General features: G+C 37.0%; 1 protein-coding gene across 1 annotated transcript in view; it reads left to right on the top strand.

Annotated features, from left to right (window-relative positions):
* LOC116551681 (nuclear body protein SP140-like) overlaps positions 1-19,805 on the top strand; it is an 85,025-nt gene that overhangs the window by 44,227 nt on the left and 20,993 nt on the right. Inside the window, exons 14-17 of the mRNA XM_032277959.1 lie at positions 14,302-14,367; positions 15,730-15,810; positions 16,793-16,867; positions 19,346-19,450. Coding sequence (XP_032133850.1) covers positions 14,302-14,367; positions 15,730-15,810; positions 16,793-16,867; positions 19,346-19,450 — 327 coding nt within the window. The remainder of the gene's footprint in view (positions 1-14,301; positions 14,368-15,729; positions 15,811-16,792; positions 16,868-19,345; positions 19,451-19,805) is intronic.

The following is a 19,805-nucleotide window of genomic DNA, read 5'->3' as shown; positions in this document are numbered from 1 at the left end:
ATTGCCATTAAACTACCATTGACATTCCTCACAGAACTAGAAAATACTATTTTATAATTCACATGGAACCAAAAAAGAGCCTGAATAATGAAGGCAATCTTAAGCAAAAAGAACAAAGCTACCCAACTTCAAACTATACTACAGGGCTACATTAACTGATATGGTTTGTCTGTGTCCCACCCAAATCTCATCTTGAATTGTATCTCCCACAATTCCCACGTGTTGTCAGTGTCAGGTAATTGAATCATGGGGGCTCTTCTTTCCTGTGCTAGTCTAATGATAGTGAATACGTCTTCATGAGATCTGATAGTTTTATAAGGAGGAGTTTCCCTATGCAAGCTCTCTCTCTTTGCCTGCTGCCATCCGTGTAAGATGTGAATTGCTTCTTTTTGTCTTCTGCTGTGATCATGAGACTTCCCCAGCCACATGGAACTGTAAGTCCATTAAACCCCTTTTCCTGTATAAATTACCCAAGATCTTGGGTATGTCTTTATCAGTGTGAAAATGAACTAATACGGTAACCAAATCAACCTGGTACTGGTACAAGAACAGACACATAGCCCAATGGAGCAGAAGAAAGAACCCAGAATAAGACCGAACACCTACAACTATCTGATCTTTGACAAACCTGACAAAAACAAGCAATGGCAAAAGGATTTCTTATTCAATAAATGGTACTGGGATAACTGGCAAGCCATATACAGAAAATTGAAACTGGACCCCTTCCTTATACCATATACAAAAATTATCTTAAGACAGATTAAAGAATTAAATGTAAAAGCCAAAACTATAAAAACCCTGGAAGACGACTTATTCAAGACATAGGCACAGGCAAAGAGTTCATGACAAAGATGTCAAAAGCAATTACGATAAAAGAAAAAATTGACAAATCGGATCTAATTAAACTGAAGAATTTCTGCACAACAAAAGAAGCTATCAACAGAGTTAACAGGCAACTTACAGAATGGGAGAAAATTTTTGCAAACTATGGATCTACCAAAGATGTAAAATTCATCATGTATAAGGAACTTAAACAAATTTACAAGAAAAAGCAAACAACCCCATTAAAAAAGTATGCAAAAGACATCAACAGTTACTTCTCAAGAGAAGACATATATGCAGCCAGCAGTCATAAGAAAAAAAGCTCAACATCACTGATCACTAGAGAAATGCAGATCAAAACCACAATGAGTTACCATCTCACATCAGTCAGAATGGTTATTATTAAAAAGTTAAAAAACGACAGATACTAATGAGGTTGTGGAGAAAAAGGAACGCTTATACACACTGTTGCTGGGAGTGTAAATTAGTTCAACAATTGTGGAAGACAGTTTGACAATTACTGAGTATATAACCGAAGGAATATGAATCATTCTATTACAAAGACACATGTACATGTAGGCTCATTGCAGCACTATTCACAATAGCAAAGACATGGAATCAACCTAAATACCCAGCAATGATAGACTGGGTAAAGAAAATGTCATCCATATATAGCATGGAATACTGTGCAACCATAAAAAAAGAATGAGATAATGTGCTTTGCAGGGACATGGATGGAGCTGGAGGCCATTACTCTTAGCCAACTAATGCAGAAACAGAAAACCGAACACCACATTTTCTCACTTATAGTGATAACGAAATGAGAACACATGGACACATAGAGGAGAACAACATACACTGAGTCCTATATGAGGGTAGAGGGTTAGAGGAGGGAGGGGATCAGGAAAAATAACCAATGGGTATTTGGCTTAATACCTGGGTGATGAAATAATCTGTACAACAAACACCCATGACACATGTTTACCTATGTAACAAGCCTGCACATATATTCCTGAATTTAAAGTACAAAAAAATCCAAAAATAGATGTGTGGATTTCTAGGAATGATCTGTGGGGAAGCTTCATGTCTAATGGAGGAAATCCCCATGATATATGCAGGAGATCCATAAGATTCTTGAAGGTTTTATACTAAGAGGAACAAAGATGTTCCTGTCCTATCTCCTAGAACCTGTAATTTGTTACTTTACATGGCAAAAGGGACTTTGAAGATGTGATTAAGTTAAGGATCTTGAGGTAAGATCACACTGGTCCCTAAAATCAGAGAACATTTCCTCCTGTCGAGAGAGGGACATGTGACTATGGAATAATGGTCAGCGAGAATAGAGCTGGATGTGGAGATGAATGCAGGGGTCCATGAACTAAAGAATGTGGGCAGCCTTCTGCTGGAAAAGGCTCCTCTGCAGCCTCCAGAAAGGAACAAAGCCCTGTAGACACCTTGTTTGATTTTAGCCCTGTGAGATGCATGTCAGATTTCCAACCCACAGAATTATGAGACCAGGAATTTGTTATTTTGTCACTAAGTTTATGGCAATTTATTATAGCAGCGATACCTTTTGCAACATTTTTTTTTTAAAAAGAATATTTCACCCTATATTCTTATACCTTCTAAAATAACAAGTTATGTATTTTTCAAATTACTCACACCGTTATGCTGTTTCTTTTTCTGATTTTAAAATACATGTTTCCTGTGAATTTTGTTGCACATACTTCCATATTTTTTCTATGCTTTATTAGCACATTAAGAATTATATATCTAAATGAATCCATTTAAACTTTACATTTCCCTGTAAATCAATATGACATGCACTAGATATTGTAAACATTTAATATCTTGCCAACTTAACTGTAAAAAAATTTTTATTTCATTCCTATTTTATCTTGCATTGCTTTCATTTTTGGTGCAGTTGTGCATTCTTCATTTGTTATTGGCCATTTGTGTTTCTTTTTCTATGAGTGCCTAGAACTTTTATTTTGCTATTGTGTTGTCTTGTTTTTCTCCCATGCTTTAGGATGACAGGAATACTTATATATGACATATACTAAATGCTGCCTATGTGTGCTATCATATTTGATGTTATTCTTTTAGGTTTCTTTATCATACAGGGACATCTTGTTTGATTGCACTTCGCTTTATTGTACTTTGAGGATATTGTGAGTTTTACAAATTGAGTGCTTGTGACAACCCTGAGTCAAAAAAGTTTATTGGTGCCCTTTTTCCAACAACATGTGCTCACTTTGTGTCTCTGCCACATTTTGGTAATTCTTGAAATATTTCAAACTTTATTATTATTATTACATCTGTTATGGTAGTATGAACAGTGGTAACAATGATCTTTGTTGTTACTGGTGTAACTGTCTATGGCACCACACACTGGGTTTGTATATTATGGCAAACCTAATAAATGTGGGTGTTTCGACTGCTTCACTGGCCAGCTGTTCCCGTTTCTTTCTCTCCCTCTCCTTGACCTCCCTCTTTCCTGAGACAAAAAAAAAAAGGAGATTAAGTCAATTAATAATCCTACAATGGCAATGGCCTCTAAATGCTCAAGTTAAAGGAAGCATCACATGTGTCTCACTTTAAATAAAAAGCTAGAAATAATGAGACTTAGTGAGGAAGCCATGTGAAAAGCTGAGATGATAGGCTGAAAACTAGGCTTATTGCAGCAAACAATTAGCCAATTTATGAATGCAAAAAAAAATTCTTGAAGGAAATTAAAAGTGCTACTCCAGTGAACACATGAATGATAAGAAAGTGGAACAGTCTCAGTGCTGATATGGAGAAAGTGAGTAGTCTGGAAGGAAGATCCAACCAGTCACAACATTTCCTTAAGCCAAAGCTTAATCCAGAGCAAGGCCTTAACTCTCTTTGATTCTGTGAAGGTTGAAAGATGTGGGAAGCTGCATAAGAAACGTTTGTAGCTAGCTGGTGTTGGTTCCTGAAGTTGAAGGAAAGAAGCTATCTCGTAACATTAAAGTGCAAGGAGAAGCAGCAAATGCTGATATAGAAGCTGCAGAAGGTTGTCCAGAAGATCTAACTAAGATCATTGATCAAAGTGGCTACACTAAACAACAGTTTTACAGTGTAGTCTAAACAGCCTTTTATTGGAAGAAGATGCCATTTAGAGCTTTTATAGGTAGAGAGAAGTGAATGCCTGGTTCCAAAGCTCCACAGGACAGGCTGAGTCCCTTGTTAGAGGCTAATGCAGTAGGTGACTTGCACTTGAAGCCAATGCTCATTCACCATTCTGAAAATCCTGGGGCCCTTAAGAATTATTCTAAGTTTACTCTGCCTGTGCTGTATAAGTAAAATAAAGCCCAGATCATAGCACATCTGTTTACAGCATGGTTTACTGAATATTTTAAACTCAATGTTGAGACCTACTCCTCAGAAAAAAAATCCTTTCAAAATATTACTGTTTTTTGACAGGGCACTAAGTCATCTAGGAGCTCTGATGGAGATGTACAAGGTGATTAATGTTATTTCCATGCCTGCTAACACAGCATCCATTCAGCAAGCCCATGGATCAAAGAGTAATTTCAACTGGCAAGTCTTAGTATTTAAGAAATGTGTGTTGTAATGCAATATCTGTCTTTATACATAGTGATTCCTCTGATGGATTTGGGCAAAGTCAATTGAAAACCTCCTGGAAAGGATTCACCATTTTGCATGCCGTAAGAACATTCATGATTCATGAAAAGAGGTCAAAATATCAACATTAACAGGAATTTAGAAGAAGTTGATTACAATCCTTATGGATGACTTTGAAGGGTTCAAGACTTCCGTGGAGAAGTAATTGCAAATGTGGCAGAAATAGCCAAGAGAACCAGAATTAGAAGTGGAGCCTGAAGATGTGACTGAATCGCTGTGATCTCATGATAAAACTTGAGTGAATGAGGATTTGCTTCTTATAAATGAGCAAAGAAAATGGTTTCTTGAGATGAAATTTATACCTAGTGAAGATGCTGTGGACATTGTTGCAATGACAACAATGGATTTAGAATATATTAGTTGATGAAGTAGCAGCAGGGTTTGAGAGGATCTACTGTGATAAAATGCTCCCCAATAGCATTGCATACTACAGAGAAACCTTTCATGAAGAGCCAATCAGTGCAGCAAACTTCACTATTGTCTTATTTTAAGAAATTTCCACAGACACCTCAGCCTTCACCAATCACCACCCTGATCAGTCAGTAGCCATCAACATCCAGGCAGGACTTTCCACCAGCAAAAAGATTATGACTCACAGAGGCTCAAGGATTGTGAACTTTACATTTAGCAATAAAGCATGTTTAATTAAGGCATGTTCATTTTTTTAGACACAATGCTGTTGCACACTTAATATACTACAGTATAGTGTACACATTACGTTCATATGCACTTGGAAACCAAAAGATTGGTGTTATTTGCCTTATTGCCATATTCACTTTATTGCAGTGGCCTGAAACCAAATGTGCAATATTTCTAAGATATGCCTGTATCTTTTGTCCCAAAGAAGTTTGAAATTTTTATCTGATCAAATCTGTCAGCCTTTTCATTTATGATTTTCTGGTTTTATGTATAATTTACAAATATATTTTCCAACTCATAATTTAGAAATATGTTTACTTGCTTCTAGAATATTTGAAATATTTTTTAATGTTGAACTCTATAGCACACATGAAATTCATTTATTGGTGTATGATGTGAGATAGTAATTAAGAGATATAATCCCAGTTGTTTTTTTCCTCATGATTTGAAATACTATTTTATGTATGTTTTCCAGTATACACAGATCTGTCTTATCACATTTTTTTATCCATTCATCTGTTGATGGAGACTTAGGTTGTTTTTATGTCTTAACTACTGTGAATTGTGTTGCAATGAAAATGGGGATGCAGATATCTCTTTAAGATACTGGTTTCATTTCCTTTAATTACACACCCCAAAGTGAGATTTCTAGATTGTATGTGTTTCTGTTTTTAACTTTATTGAGGAACCTCCATACTGTTTTCCATAATGGCTGTACCAATTTACATTCCCACTTACAGCAGGCAAGGGTTCCTTTTCTCCACACCCTCACCAATACTTGTTATCTTTTGCCTTTTTGATAATAGCTATTCTAACAGGTGTGAGGTGATATTTTATTATGGCTTTGGGTCTCAATTCTGTCATCATTAGTGGTGTTGAGTGCTTTTTTATAACCCATTGGCAATTTATATGTCTTCTTTGGGAAAACATTTGTTAAGATGCTTTGCCCATTTTAAATCAGGTTATGACATGTTTTTGTTTTGTTTTGTTATTGAGTTGTGTGAGTTTCTTACATATTTTGGGTAGTAACCCTTATCAAATACATGGTTTGCAAATGTTTTCTCCTATTCCATAGGTTGCCTTTTCATTTTAAAATTATTCCCTTTGCTGTACAAAAGCTTTTTAGAGTTATGTAGTTCCACTTGTTTATTTTTGCTTTCATTGCCTGTGTTTCTGGTGTCATATCTAGAAACTAATTGCCTGGACCAACATCAAGGAGCTTTTCCCCTCTTTACTTGTAGGAATTTTATGGTTTCATATCTGACATTTAAGCCATTAATTTATTTTGAGTTAATTTTTGCATATGGTGTAAACCAAGTGTCTAATTTCGTTCTTTTGCTTGTGGATATTCAGTTTTCTCTGCACCATTTACTGAAGAGATTGTCTTTTCTCCATTGTTATTCTTGGCACCCTTGTCAAGATTAAGTGCCCCTTCTTGACGTCTGTATTCAACATAGTGCTGGAAATCCTAGTCAGAGCAAGTAAGCAAGAAAAAAAAAAAAAAAAAAAAAAAAAAAAGACATCCAAATTGGAAAGAAGTTAAATTGTCTCTGTTTGCAGGTGACATGATCTTCTATGTAGAAAACCCTATAGATTCCACCAAAAAATTATTGGAACTAACAAATAAATTCAGTAAAGTTGCAGGATTCTATGCACTAACAATGAAAAGTTGTGTTTCTAGCACTGGCAATGAACTATCCATAAAAGAAATTAAGAAAACAATCCCATTTACAATAGCAACAAAAATTTAAAAAATAGGAATCAATTTAATGAGAGGTGAAACATTTGCACACTGAAAACTATGACATTGATGAAAGAAATCGAAAAATATATGAATTGAAAGATATCTCATGTTTATGAACTGGAAGAATATTGTTAAAATGTCCATATTACCCAAAGTGATCTGGAAAGTCAATGAAACCTTTATCAAAATATAAATGACATTTTTCACAGAAATAGGAAAAAATAATCCTAAAATTTGTATAGAACTATAAATGACCCCAAGTAGTCGAAGTAATTTAGGGGGAAAAAAAAAGGAACAAAGCTGGAGGCATCAGCTTTGTTTGATTTTAAACTATGTTACAAAGCAAGAGTAATCAAAACAGTATAGTACTGGCATAACAGTATAGTGGAATAGAATAGGGAAGCCAGAAGTAAACTCATGCATGTATATACAGGTAATCTTTGATAAGGGTACCAATAACAGAATTTTCTTTATGTAGATGTTCCACACTTTTACTTTTCTTATCAGCTTTATTGAGCTATAATTTACATGAAACAAATTCATCACCTTAAGGTATAACTGAATTTGTTCTAACAAATGTGTTCAGTTGTATAAATACCTCCACAATTATGACATGTATCATTTCCATAACCCTAAAGTCCACTTGTAGTCTTTTCTCCACTCTCTGGTTCTTGACAACAGTTGATCTGGTTTTTATTGGTTTGTTTTTTAAGAGATGGGTCTCACTGTGTGTTGCAGGCTGGCCTTAAACTCCTGGACTCAAGTGATTCTCCTGCCTCAGACTCCCGAATAGGTGGGAATATAGGCATATACCACCCATAAACCTAGGTTTTTGTTTTTTTTTTTTTTTTTTTTTTTTTAAGAGGGGGTTTTTCCCTTTTTTCCCCCGCTGGAGTGCAATGGCGCGATCTCGGCTCACCGCCACCTCCGCCTCCTGGGTTCAGGCAATTCTCCTGCCTCAGCCTCCTGAGTAGCTGGGATTACAGGCACGCACCACCATGCCCAGCTAATGTTTTTGTATTTTTAGTAGAGACGGGGTTTCACCATGTTGACCAGGATGGTCTCGATCTCTTGACCTCGTGATCCACCCGCCTCAGCCTGTTTTTGTTTTTTTAAGTGCTAACCTGTTTCTAGTTTTGTATTTTCTGGAATTTTATATAAATGAATCCATACAGTATTGAATTCACTTATGTCTAGCTCCTTCCACTTAGCATGCTTTTGAGACAATCCATATTCCTGTGTATCTGTATCTGTAGTTACTCTATTTTTTATTACTGAAAAGTACTCCTTTATGTGGACACACCACGGACAGTTTATTCACCTATTAATAGGCAATGAGCTGTTTCCATTTACAGCTATCACAAATAAAGCTGCTAAGAACGTGTACATACAATGTTTGGGTGGACATATGTTTTTATTTTTGGGGGTGAATACTTAGGAGTGGTACTATTGGGTCATATGAACAACATAAATATATGTTCAATATTTTAAGAATCTGCCAAAATCTTTTTCAAAACAGTTATGCCCTCTTGCATTCCCACCAGTAATGTGTGAACCTTCTCATTACTCCACATACTCACCAATACTTGGTAATGTTAGTCTTTTTATTTTTAGCCATTTTTAGTAGGTGCGTAAAGGTATCTCATTGCAGTTTTAATTTGCATTTCCCTAAAAATTAATGGTGCTGAGCATCTTTTTATTTACTTATTTGCCATCCATAGATCTGATTTGGTGAAGTGACTATTCAAAGCTTTTAACCATATTTAATAGACTATTTTTGAGCTGTGAGAGTTATTTATATACTCTGGATACAAGTAGTTTATTAGTTATAGATCTTACAGTCTGTGGCTTTTCTTTTCATTTTATTGACAGTGTTTGTTAAAGAGCAAAATTTTTAAATTTTTATGAAGTCCGCTTTTACAGTTTTTTGTTTGTAATCTGTGATTTTGAGGTCCTATTTGAGGAATCTTTTCCCACTCAAGATCCTGTGTTTTCTTCAAGAAGTTTTACGGTGTTAGCTTACACATTTAGGTCTATGATTTATTTTGAGTTAGTTTTTTTTTAGTAGTTTGAGCTAAGAATTGATTTCTTTTTTCTTTCTTTCTTTTTTTTTTGCATATGGATATTCAATCATCCCAGTATGATTTGTCTAAAAGTATCATTTCTGCATTGAATTAATTACCTTGACATCCTTGTTGAAAGTCAGTTGGCCATATATGTTTAGGTCCATTACCAGAGTTCTTTTTTCTATTCCGTTTATCTATATGTCTATCTTTATGCCAATATACCATCTTGACTACTATAGTTTTACAAGTCCTGAAATCAGGTAGTGTAAGACCTCCAGTTCTGTTTTTCTTTTTCAAAATTGTTTTGGCTATTTCAGGCCTGGGCATTTTGAAGATTCTTCTATCTTGCAGCTCAGCGACTCTCAAGATAACATCATTGTTCAAAGTGCCTGCTGAGCTCCAGCCATAATGTCCATGTTCTAGGCCATCAGAAGACAAAGGGTAGAGAGCAAAATTATCTTCCCTAGAGGCCTATTACTTCTTCATGAAGCTTTCTCCAGAACTTCCCTCCTCCCACCCACATGTTGGACATGTCAGGTGTAAGGGAGATTATGAACTATGGTATTTTTTCTGGACACGTTGATGTCTCCAGTCTTGGAGGTATTCTGTTAGCTGATCAGGAGTGGAAAGTGGATACCTGGAAGGCATATTGAAAAATTAACCTCATCAATTATTTAAAATTTGTTGAAATTTTCTTTGCATTCTAATGTGTGGTCAATATTTATAAATATTCTATGCCACTTGAGACTAATGTACGTTTGAACTACTTGTTAAGCTCTGACTTCACTCCATGTACATCTTCTTTATCAAGCACAACTTTGTGTTTAAATTTGTGTCTATAGTAATTTAAGTTTTATTTGCCCCATCAGATTTGCATGCAAATATGTTAAATTCTCATACGTGGTTGTATATTTTCCAATTCCTCCTTATTTTGTTGCTTTACTTTATATATTTTGAGGCTATGCATGATGTTATAACTTCTTAATTGGTTTTTCTTTTATCATTATACAGCATTCTGCTTTATCCCTATTAATTCTTTTGCCTTAAAATCTCTTTTGCTGAGTACTAACATTGTTACACAAACTTTTATGTTTTTTAAAAATATTTTCACTCACTTTATGTAATGCCCTCTTGTTCAGCTTTCTTTTATGTCTCTTGTAACTGCACTTAATTTTTGTAATTTTGTCTGATAATCCTAGCTTCTTAATAGGTAAATTTCAATTTGTTTACATTTATTGAGATTCTGGATGTATATGTACACTGAGATTCCAGATGTATATGAACCTATATCTTCTGTGGTATTGTTGACCATTCTTTTATACACACACACACATACACACACACAGACACACACACGTATACTTTAAATTCTGGGATATATGTGCAGAACGTGCAGGTTTGTTGCATAGGTATGCACATGCCACGGGGGTTTGCTGCTCCCATCAACCTATCATCTGCATTAGGTATTTCTTCTAATGCGATCTCTTCCCTAGTCCCCCACCCCCGACAGGCCCCAGTGTGTGATGTTCCTCTCCCTGTGTGTTAACCATTGTTTATTTGTGTTTTTCACATCTCTTTCCTGCTTTCTAATGCATTGATATACAACTATATAGTCTTCCTTTTCTCCCTGCTGGTTTGGAAATTAAAGATAAAATGACTGTAATCTTTTAAATTATGCCCGAATCCCAAAAGATGACAAGAATCTTTTCATGGTTTCACTACAAATTGAACCCCCCATCTCTAACATTTGGCTATTGTTTAATATTTTATTTTTAACTATAAAATTTGAAACTATTATCATTTTTACAGTGGATGTTTACTTAATTTTAAAAAACTATTTTGTATACTCACCGTTGTTCTTTTTCTTTGGATTCACTTTTTGTCTAGCTAAAGTAAATTCTTTGGTTTTTCTAGTGAGTGATCTCTAAGTGGTAAACTTGCTGAGTGTTGTATGTACAAATTTGTCTTGTCTTTGATAGAACATTTTAGCTAGGTTAAAATTCTAGGTCAATATTTATTTATTCTCAGTATAGTAAAGTGATACTATATTATCTTCTGGAATCTATGGTGTGGCTGATGAAAATTACTCTCTTATTGTAACTCTAACTTCTTGGTAAATATTCTGTCCTTTCTCTCTAAAAGCTTTTTTTCCCAAAAATTTTATCATGAAAATTGCAAGCGTACAGAAGACTTGGGAGAATTGTACACTAAACTTCAATATACTTTCACATAGATTCACAATTAACTCTGTATCATTCCTGCTTTATCACTTTTCTATTTATCTGTGCATTTCTCTATCTACTCACTAACCGGTGGCCAAGTTTGAAACATTTCAAGGCTATAGACATTAGCACTCTTTCCCCTAAAATATGTCAGCATGTATATCATTAACTAGAGTTCAATATTTATTTAGAGTTTTTTTTGTTAAGATAAAATTTACAATGAAATGCACAAGTATTAAGTGTACCATTTGATGAGTTATTATATCTGCATTTTTCTGCAACATCAAAATTCTTATCAAGATACAGAACATTACCATCACCCTGGAAAGAGTTCCTTATGCCCTTTCTGGTATATCTTTACCCACTACCCATCAGGGCAATCACTACTCTTCTTCTTTTACCATAATAACTTAATTTGGGTTTTAAAAAACTTAGTATAAATAAGGTTTTATAGCATATTCTCATTAGTGTGAGATTTCTTTCACTCCACATGTTTTTGAGATTCATCCATATTGTTGAATGTCTTAGTAGTTTGTTCATTTTTATTGCTAAGTGGAGTACATTATCTGAACATACGAAATTTTGTTTATAATTCTCCTGTTGTTGGACACCTCGAGTATTTTCAGTTTTTTGCTATTATGAAAACTCCCCTGAGTGCATTCTTGTACGAGTCTGTCTGTTTTTCCATGTCTCTTGCGTAAATACCTAGAAACAAAATTGCTGGGATATAGAATAGATGCATCAGTTCTTTCCCCGCAGGACCCATGAAAATGATGGTGTGGAGCAAGCCCAGGTGGGTGCTGCACTCACAGGTGTGTGCTGCAGTTGGAGGAATGCTTCACTGAGGAAACCCATGGGTTTGTAAGGGGTCTGGTAGCAAACCTGCCCAAACCTTACCTCTGAGGGAGACATTATCTTTTTAGCTGGAATTTAGGGAACTCTCCTCTGGGGATATTAAGCAACTCTCCTCTGGAGATCTTAACCAAATCTCTTCCGGAGGCATCTCCTCTGGAAAATTTCTAAGGAGGGAGATGTTCTCCACGTTATACTGGTCAGGGAATACATTTGCCCCATAATCTGGAGGCTACATGATCTCTACCTTACAAGGCTGCTTTGCCATTTGAATATCCTTGAAGTGATACTCTGAGGCGTGTAGAAATGCCATGGAGAATGGCATCCCAGGAAACTCACACCACATATTTGCTTCTGGCAAATTTCCCTGTGAAGATACCACCGTATTAGCCACTCTGATTAGTCAGACCCATGGGTTCAAATCCATTTAATTTGTTTCCTACAACATTTAAAAATGTTGACCCAGTGCGGTGGCTCACTCATGTTATACTAGTGCTTTGGGAGATCACTGCAGGAGGATCACTTGAGGTCAGGGGCTCAAAAACTAGCCGGCACAACATGGTGAGACCCTGTCTCTACACACACATATACACACGTACATTTCATAAACTATAAATGATTTAGGTCCCTTATGACCACCTCTAAGGTCCAAGTCACCTTACATGAGGGAGGCAAGTTAACACCTGGCTTTCATATAAGAAGCACAATCCCCAGGGCACATGTGGTGCTCCCAGAAGGGTAGTGTTTACAATTGTTGGGATTCTCTGAGTGGGATATTCATTAGTCAGGGGGAAGGCGAACAATGTCTCCTACATGGCTCCTGGCTGGCTATAAGCCTTGAAGTTCCCAGTTCTGTTTGTTGCATCCAATCTTTGATTTGTTTGTGTGTGGGGGGGGGGAGAGGGTGGGCATGTGGGGGGACTGCTTGAGGACAGTCTGTCCAATCTGTCCTCTTTGTCCATGACACCAACCAGGTGTCAGTCGCCCTCTAACAAATGATTGAGAATAGGGGTGGGGACGGTGTCTAGAGGGTTCTGTTTGGGACCTCAGAAGCTGGGGCCAGCCTCTGCTATCTCATGGCTGGTGCAGAGAGGCCGACTCAGTATTCCCAGAGGCAGGAGCACTGGAGCAGGGTGTTTTCCTTGTGGACAAAGGATCCATGGATACTTCTGAAAGACAGATATCACCAGTACTCCTCTTTCCCCCATACGTATTTAGATGTCTTGATGTTTGCTCTTGATTCACTGCTGCAAAATCTGCTGTACCATTCCAGTGGCTGTACCTTCATCTTTTATCCTAGTCATCTCCTTTTTTCACTTAGACCATCCATCTACAAAATTAGATAGAAGTAGAGCAAAAGCATTTTCATAAAATGTGTCTGGAATTAATTCTGAATCCCCTGGGCATTCTGAAGGCTGTGCCCATCAGGCTTCTAGGGAGAAAGAATGAGGCATCATCCCTAGGAATGGTCATAAAAGAATCCTGAATTTTCAAGATAGGTCTACAGAGCACTCACAATCCCCCACCACCTTTGTCCTGGTCACTGTCCAGGAAGGAGATGGTCCCTTGCTGGGGACTGCTCCCTTCAGTGATCCTCCTGCCCTCCCATGGTGTGTGAACAAGAGGAGATAAGGGACATTCAGAAAATCAGTGCATTGTGGAGTCACTTTTCTGGTAAAGGGCACATCAGACTGCAAATGGGCCAGACGGCCAGATTCACGACACTGATGAGTTTCTAGGGTCACAATAGCGTTCCTGGAGTCAGCTGCTCTGCAGCCTGAAGGATGGCTGACAGTGCAGAGGCACTGCTGAGATTGTTTAATGAAACTGTATAGACATTCCATAATGATTACATAATTACATAATGAAAACTCTCCACATCAGAGTTCAGAATATCTCCCAACTTCCATTAGAGAATATTATCCATAACATCATCAGCTTCGAGGACTATGCCTTCTCACTGCACATTTGAATTTACACAACAAACACTTGAAAAGGGATCAAGCAACAGCAGTTATCATTCACTCTAAGGTGGCAGCAAGAGTTAATTTTCCATCCAAAATTGTGTCCAAAGGAAGATCATCTCCTATAGTGTCCCAAGCCCAAGGCTCACACCAAGTTAAAACAGAACTCTGTACTCAGCCTCCACATTGCTACACTGATCGTATTTTGCCCCATTCCTGTGAACCTAAATATGAAAAAAAATCTTGAGAACTACTGGCATATAAAACTCAGAGAACTACATTTATACCTCTGCATAATTAACTTTATTCTCTTTGGTTTGAAGGAAAAAAGAAGGGGCATTGCTGGACCAGAGTAAAAAGGAGAGGGCAGAAAAAAATCCAACAGAATGGTAAGCAGGCAGAGTGAAGTAGTTACTGCTTTTGTTTATTAGGGCACTGCCCATTGTATTCTTGAAGGCCTGCAGTTCCTGAGGGCCAGGATAGTTCTGTACCTCCTGTTTCAGTTAGGATGTAGACTAACAGGCTGTGACAAAGAGGCCTGAGAATGCAATGGCCTCAACAAAATGGTTTCTCATGCACGTAATAGTCCAGAGGTCCACAGTTAATAGGGAGGTGTTATCATTCTCAGTATGACTTTCTTTTCTAGCTCAAGAAATTTTTATTAATTTGGAAAAATGTTCCTAAGAGGGCTAAATAAAGAAAGGTATGTGTGTACCATTGTAAACTATACATATATAATTATATATGTAATTGTAAGTTATACGTATATATGCATAACCATATTTTATGTGAAATTTATGCTTGTGAAGTATGTTTTTATGTATCTATCAATCCTTATATATACATATGTAATTATCTCTACATATAAAGAGACATAAATATAGAAAAAATCAATGGCAGTTCATTCATAAAAATACATGCAGTGGTTACATTTGGTCAGTGATGTTTATATTTTTATTTGCGGTTTTTAAATGTATGTATGTTTATTAAAATATTAGAAATCATCAACATTTGTAGTGAAAAAGTGTTCTTTAAAAAGTAACATATGCAAGAAGAAACAACTAGGAGAGTATTTGAACAAATCATCATCTGGAGATAGCCATCATCATCTGTGGCTATCCAGATGGTGGTGTTTCATACCATTTTATTTTTGGAGTTTCCTATAATTATATTCTTTATAATCAGACCCCTAAAATCTTATTTATTTTAGTCATGGTCTGAGGACTTCCTTTCTTCTAGACGATGAAGGTTTAAGTCTCATTTTCCAAATGATTGTTAATTTTGAATCAGTGGATCTAAATAGTAAAATTTTAGAGTCTTATCAAAAATTATTAATTTTTATGAAACTATATGTCTTCTATTCTTGCCAGTTGATGGGGCTGCTTCGTTGGTGGATGTGTATAGTTTTGTTTGGAAAGGAAAAAAAGTGGCTGCATCCACTTTAAGAATGGGTGTTTTTAAATTAAAAATTTGTTTGGACCAAATCATTGTAACATTTTTCATTTAGGTCTGTGTGTATGTAGACAAATTCTAAGGTACTTCAATGTGCAGTTAAATCCTGTGTGTAATTTAAAAGCTGACACTCCTAAAGCAGAAAATGCTCTGGACACCTGCTTGAGGTTCTGTGTCTGAGTGTCTAAAGAAAGAGGATCCATAATGAAACCCAGGACTCCCTCACTTGCTTTTGGTCCAGCCTGTCAGCTGTTGTTCTGCCCTGTTCTATTAATACATTTTCCCCTGCCTATCCCCAGGTAACAGCAAAGCTGATGGCCAGTTGATGTCCAGTGAAAAGAAGACGAACGTGAATCTCCAAGGCCCTTTCAAGATTAGGAGTAAGATAAAAGTTTATGCCACTTTCCTTTTGCCCTACAGGTTAATACAAATTTTACTGAGATATTGATGAGCTTAGATCCTTCTTAATTGTTTACTTGTCAAGCTTAGTCAATTTGAGAGCAGTGAAATCTAAAAAAGCAAATCCATTAGAAGTTAGGGTTGTAAGTTGATTATATTCATATAATAGATCTTATCTGCCCAGTTTCTAAAATAGTTTTCCTGTTTTTTATCTGATTTTCCTGGAAATTCCTTTGCCTTACATCATTGGTTTATTAAAACGGCCGGACCCGGCAAATTGTGAGCAGATTACAGGTTATTCTCTCACTGCCCTTTCAAGTCCTCCTCCTAGATGAGTTATTTCCTGTCTTGAGCACAGAGGTACAAATATCTTCCCTCGATATGATATGTGTAGCACAACTCTCACCACCTGTTAGGGTTTCCCTTAACTCACAGAATTGTCATTTATTTGTGCCTCTGCTAAGAAAAACCCAAATGCCTTCACTTAATTTTGTAGTCTTGTCTCAATTTTCTCTGAATATTTTAGTTTCTGTAATGATAGCAGTCATCATTTTGATCTTACAAAGATTAAATAAATTAGTGGATGTGTAAGTGTTTAACATATATATGCCATATATATTTCAAATATGTATATTTGAAATGAAATATGAAATGAACTTTCAAAATATGAAATGAACCTTCAAAATATGGAATGAAGCATTTATACTGTTGCTTGAGATATATGTGAAATAGCGATTTCAATTAGTTTTTTTTCTAATGTAAGAATACGAAAATGAAATATAAAGTGAATCTAATACTAGCCATCTAATTCTTCATACTTTAAAGGCTAGGGTTTAAATCCTTTTATTTATGCATTCAACAGGCTTTTGGAAAGTTACATTTAAATGGAATTTTTGAGAAGCAGTAATATATGTAATACAGCTGCTTGTCTGTGCCTGTGATTATATTATTCTACTTTCTCAGGGAGAAAGAGAGGCAGACCTAGAGCCCGCTTCACCCAGACTAACAGAGGTCCACAGAAAAGAGTCCGATCAAGAGGTAAAAAAGAAAAGAGGAATGCACTTTCAATAACCCAACATCTAATTTACTGTGCTTTATGCTGTATTTTCAGTAATAAACCTATTTCCTTAATTGTTTTGTGAAGCTGACTATTGAGAAATGTATCCAATTTAGTCATTTCCAAAACATGTCAAGGAAAGAAGAAAGTAAGTTGGTGATGCATCTACAACCAGACCCCAGGGGCCCAGGGGACACGAAAGCGCTACTTCCACTGAAATGATAAATTTCATGGTTGGAGATAGTCCATTGCCATATAAAGGGTATAACCCATAAGTTACTTAGCTGACCTTCCTCTGGCTACACAGAAAGCCACAGGTTTCACACTAAGGGTGAACCAGAGTTGTGGTTATAGATCTGTGTCCTAAGACTTTCTTTACCTTTGTGTGGGCTTGAAGTGATCACTTGACCTTATTTGCTTCAGTTTTCTCATTTGGAAAGCAGGAGCATGAATTAGGCCAACCATCTTTTGAAAAATTTTTATTTTTATTATACTTTAAGTTCTGAGATACATGTTTAGAACATGCAGGTTTGTTACATAGGTATACATGTGCCATGGTGGTTTTCTGCACCCATCAACCTGTCATCTACATTAGGTATTTCTCCTAATGCTATCCCTCCTCTTACCCCTCACCCCCGACAGGCCCCAGTGTGTGATATTCCCCTCTCTGTGTCCATGTGTCCTCATCTCCCACTTATGAGTGAGAACATGTGGTGTTTGCTCTTCTGTTCCTGTGTTAGTAAGCTGAGAATGATGGTTTCCAGCTTCATCCATGTCCCTGCAAAGGACCTGAACTCATCCTTTTTTATGACTGCATAGTATTCCGTGGTGTATATGTGCCACCATTTCTTTATCCAGTCTATCATTGATGGACATTTGGGTTGGTTCCATGTCTCTGTTATTGTGAACAGTGTTGTAATAAACATACATGTGCATGTGTCTTTATAGCAGAATGATTTATAATCCTTTGGGTATATGCCCAGCAATAGCATTGTTGGGTCAAATGCTGTTTCTGGTTCCAGATCCTCGAAAAATCACCACACTGTCTTCCACAATGATTGAACTAATTTACACTCCCACCAACAGTGTAAAAGCATTCCTATTTGCTCACATCCTTTCCAGCATCTGCCATTTCCTGACTTTTTAAAGATCATCATTCTAACAGGTGCGAGATGGTATCTCATTGTGGTTTTGAGTTGCATTTCTCTAATGACCAGTGATAGTGAGTTATTTTTTCATGTTTGCTAGCTGCATAAATGTTGTCTTTGAAAAGTGTCTGTTCATATCCTTAACCCACTTTTTGGTAGGTTTTTTTTATTTTTCTCTTGTAAATTTGTTTAAGTTCTTTGTAGATTCTGGATACTAGCCCTTTATAAGATGGATAGATTGCAAAAATTTTCTCCCATTCTGTACGTGGGCCAACCATCATTCTTATTAGTCCAGCCCAGTCCTAATAGTCTGCCTTTCTAAAAATTTGTACCAAGACCAAGGACAGCTCCCCTGTTTGTCATGACTTCTGTTGCCTAGGCTGGAGTGCAGTGGTGTGATCTCAGCTCACTGCAACCTCTTCCTCTCAGGTTCAAGCAATTCTCCTGCCTCAGCCTCCCAAGTAGCTGGGATTACAGGTCGGTGCCCCCATGCCTGGCTAATTTTTATATTTTTAGTAGAGATGGAGTTTCACCATGTTGGCCAGGCTGGTCTTGAACTCCAGACCTCAAGTGATCCACCTGCCTTGCCTTCCCAAAGTGCTGTGATTACAGGCATGAGCCATCGTGCCTAGCCCTACACCTTTGGCTGGAAGGGCAGGATTTGCTGCTCACGCTCCTGGAGTTCCTTTGAAGAACTTTCACCCCCTACTTCTGTGAAATCAAGTCTCCAGTCCTCCATCTGCCACCCTGTATAATTTTCAGATTATTCTAGAGCTTCCTGAGCTCTTCTCTCAGCTATGGGGAAAGCTGACATAAAGGAGAAATGAACCAAAGCAGAGAACAAAAATAGAAGTCAGACATCGTATCCATTAGGTTATCTCATCATTATCCTCTCACTGCTTGCCCAGTCAGTGCCAAAATGGGGAGATCGAGTATGGTCTCTGGCTTCACCTAAGGCTACCTACCTGCAGCAAAACAGCATAGCTGGAGAGCTCCTGTCAGACCAGTGACAGCAACTGTGTTTCATTATCATATAAGAATCAGTGGAGCTTACTAGATTAGGAGTTTTACTGAAGTCTAATTTCTCTGCCAAAGCATTCCATTTTGTATGAAACTTGAAAGGTGAAATTGGGGTAGATATTCTGTAGTTATGTATCAAAAGTGCCACTTTGAAGGAAGACTTTGAAACTCTAGAAATTTTTGGAATAGAATTTTCTAAGTATCCCTTGTGTCTTTATAGGAATTACCTCAGTAGGGAGGGGGGATGTGCCTTTGCAAAGTGAGACAGAGTGAAGAAATCCTCTCTTTCAGTTTCAAGAAAGCGCAAAGACAAAACTGTGGATTTTAAGGCTCCTATACTTCCAGTGACCTGTGGTGAGGTGAAAGGAATTTTACATAAGAAGAATTTGAAACAAGGTAGGTTTTATGGTCTTCTTTAATTTGCAGCTCCTATCTGAAGGTATCACAAGTAGTGGGGAATTATCATGTGAATTACACCTCATTCAAGGAGTTTTGACCCCAGTTTGGCTTGCGGGAAGGAGGAAGGGATCCCTAAGATGACATTTTCAGACTTTAAGAAATCGCACCCATTAAATGCTCACTCGCACAGGTAGTGTCCAGAGGGTGCCCGAAGAATCAAGAAGAAGTGCAGGAACGTCAGTTCACAGATGGAAAATGTCATGTATTTTTACCTTGAGTCAGACAGAAAAGGGAAGAGGCCCTCAACCTCAATCTTCATATTCTCCCTTCCTTCTGGAGTGCTGTCACCAAG

The sequence above is a fragment of the Sapajus apella genome, unplaced genomic scaffold, assembly GCF_009761245.1.
Source record: "Sapajus apella isolate SASKATOON/1434 unplaced genomic scaffold, GSC_monkey_1.0 scaffold10, whole genome shotgun sequence".
Classification (NCBI taxonomy): Eukaryota; Metazoa; Chordata; class Mammalia; order Primates; family Cebidae; genus Sapajus; species Sapajus apella.
This window is presented reverse-complemented; position numbering and strand designations above follow the sequence as displayed.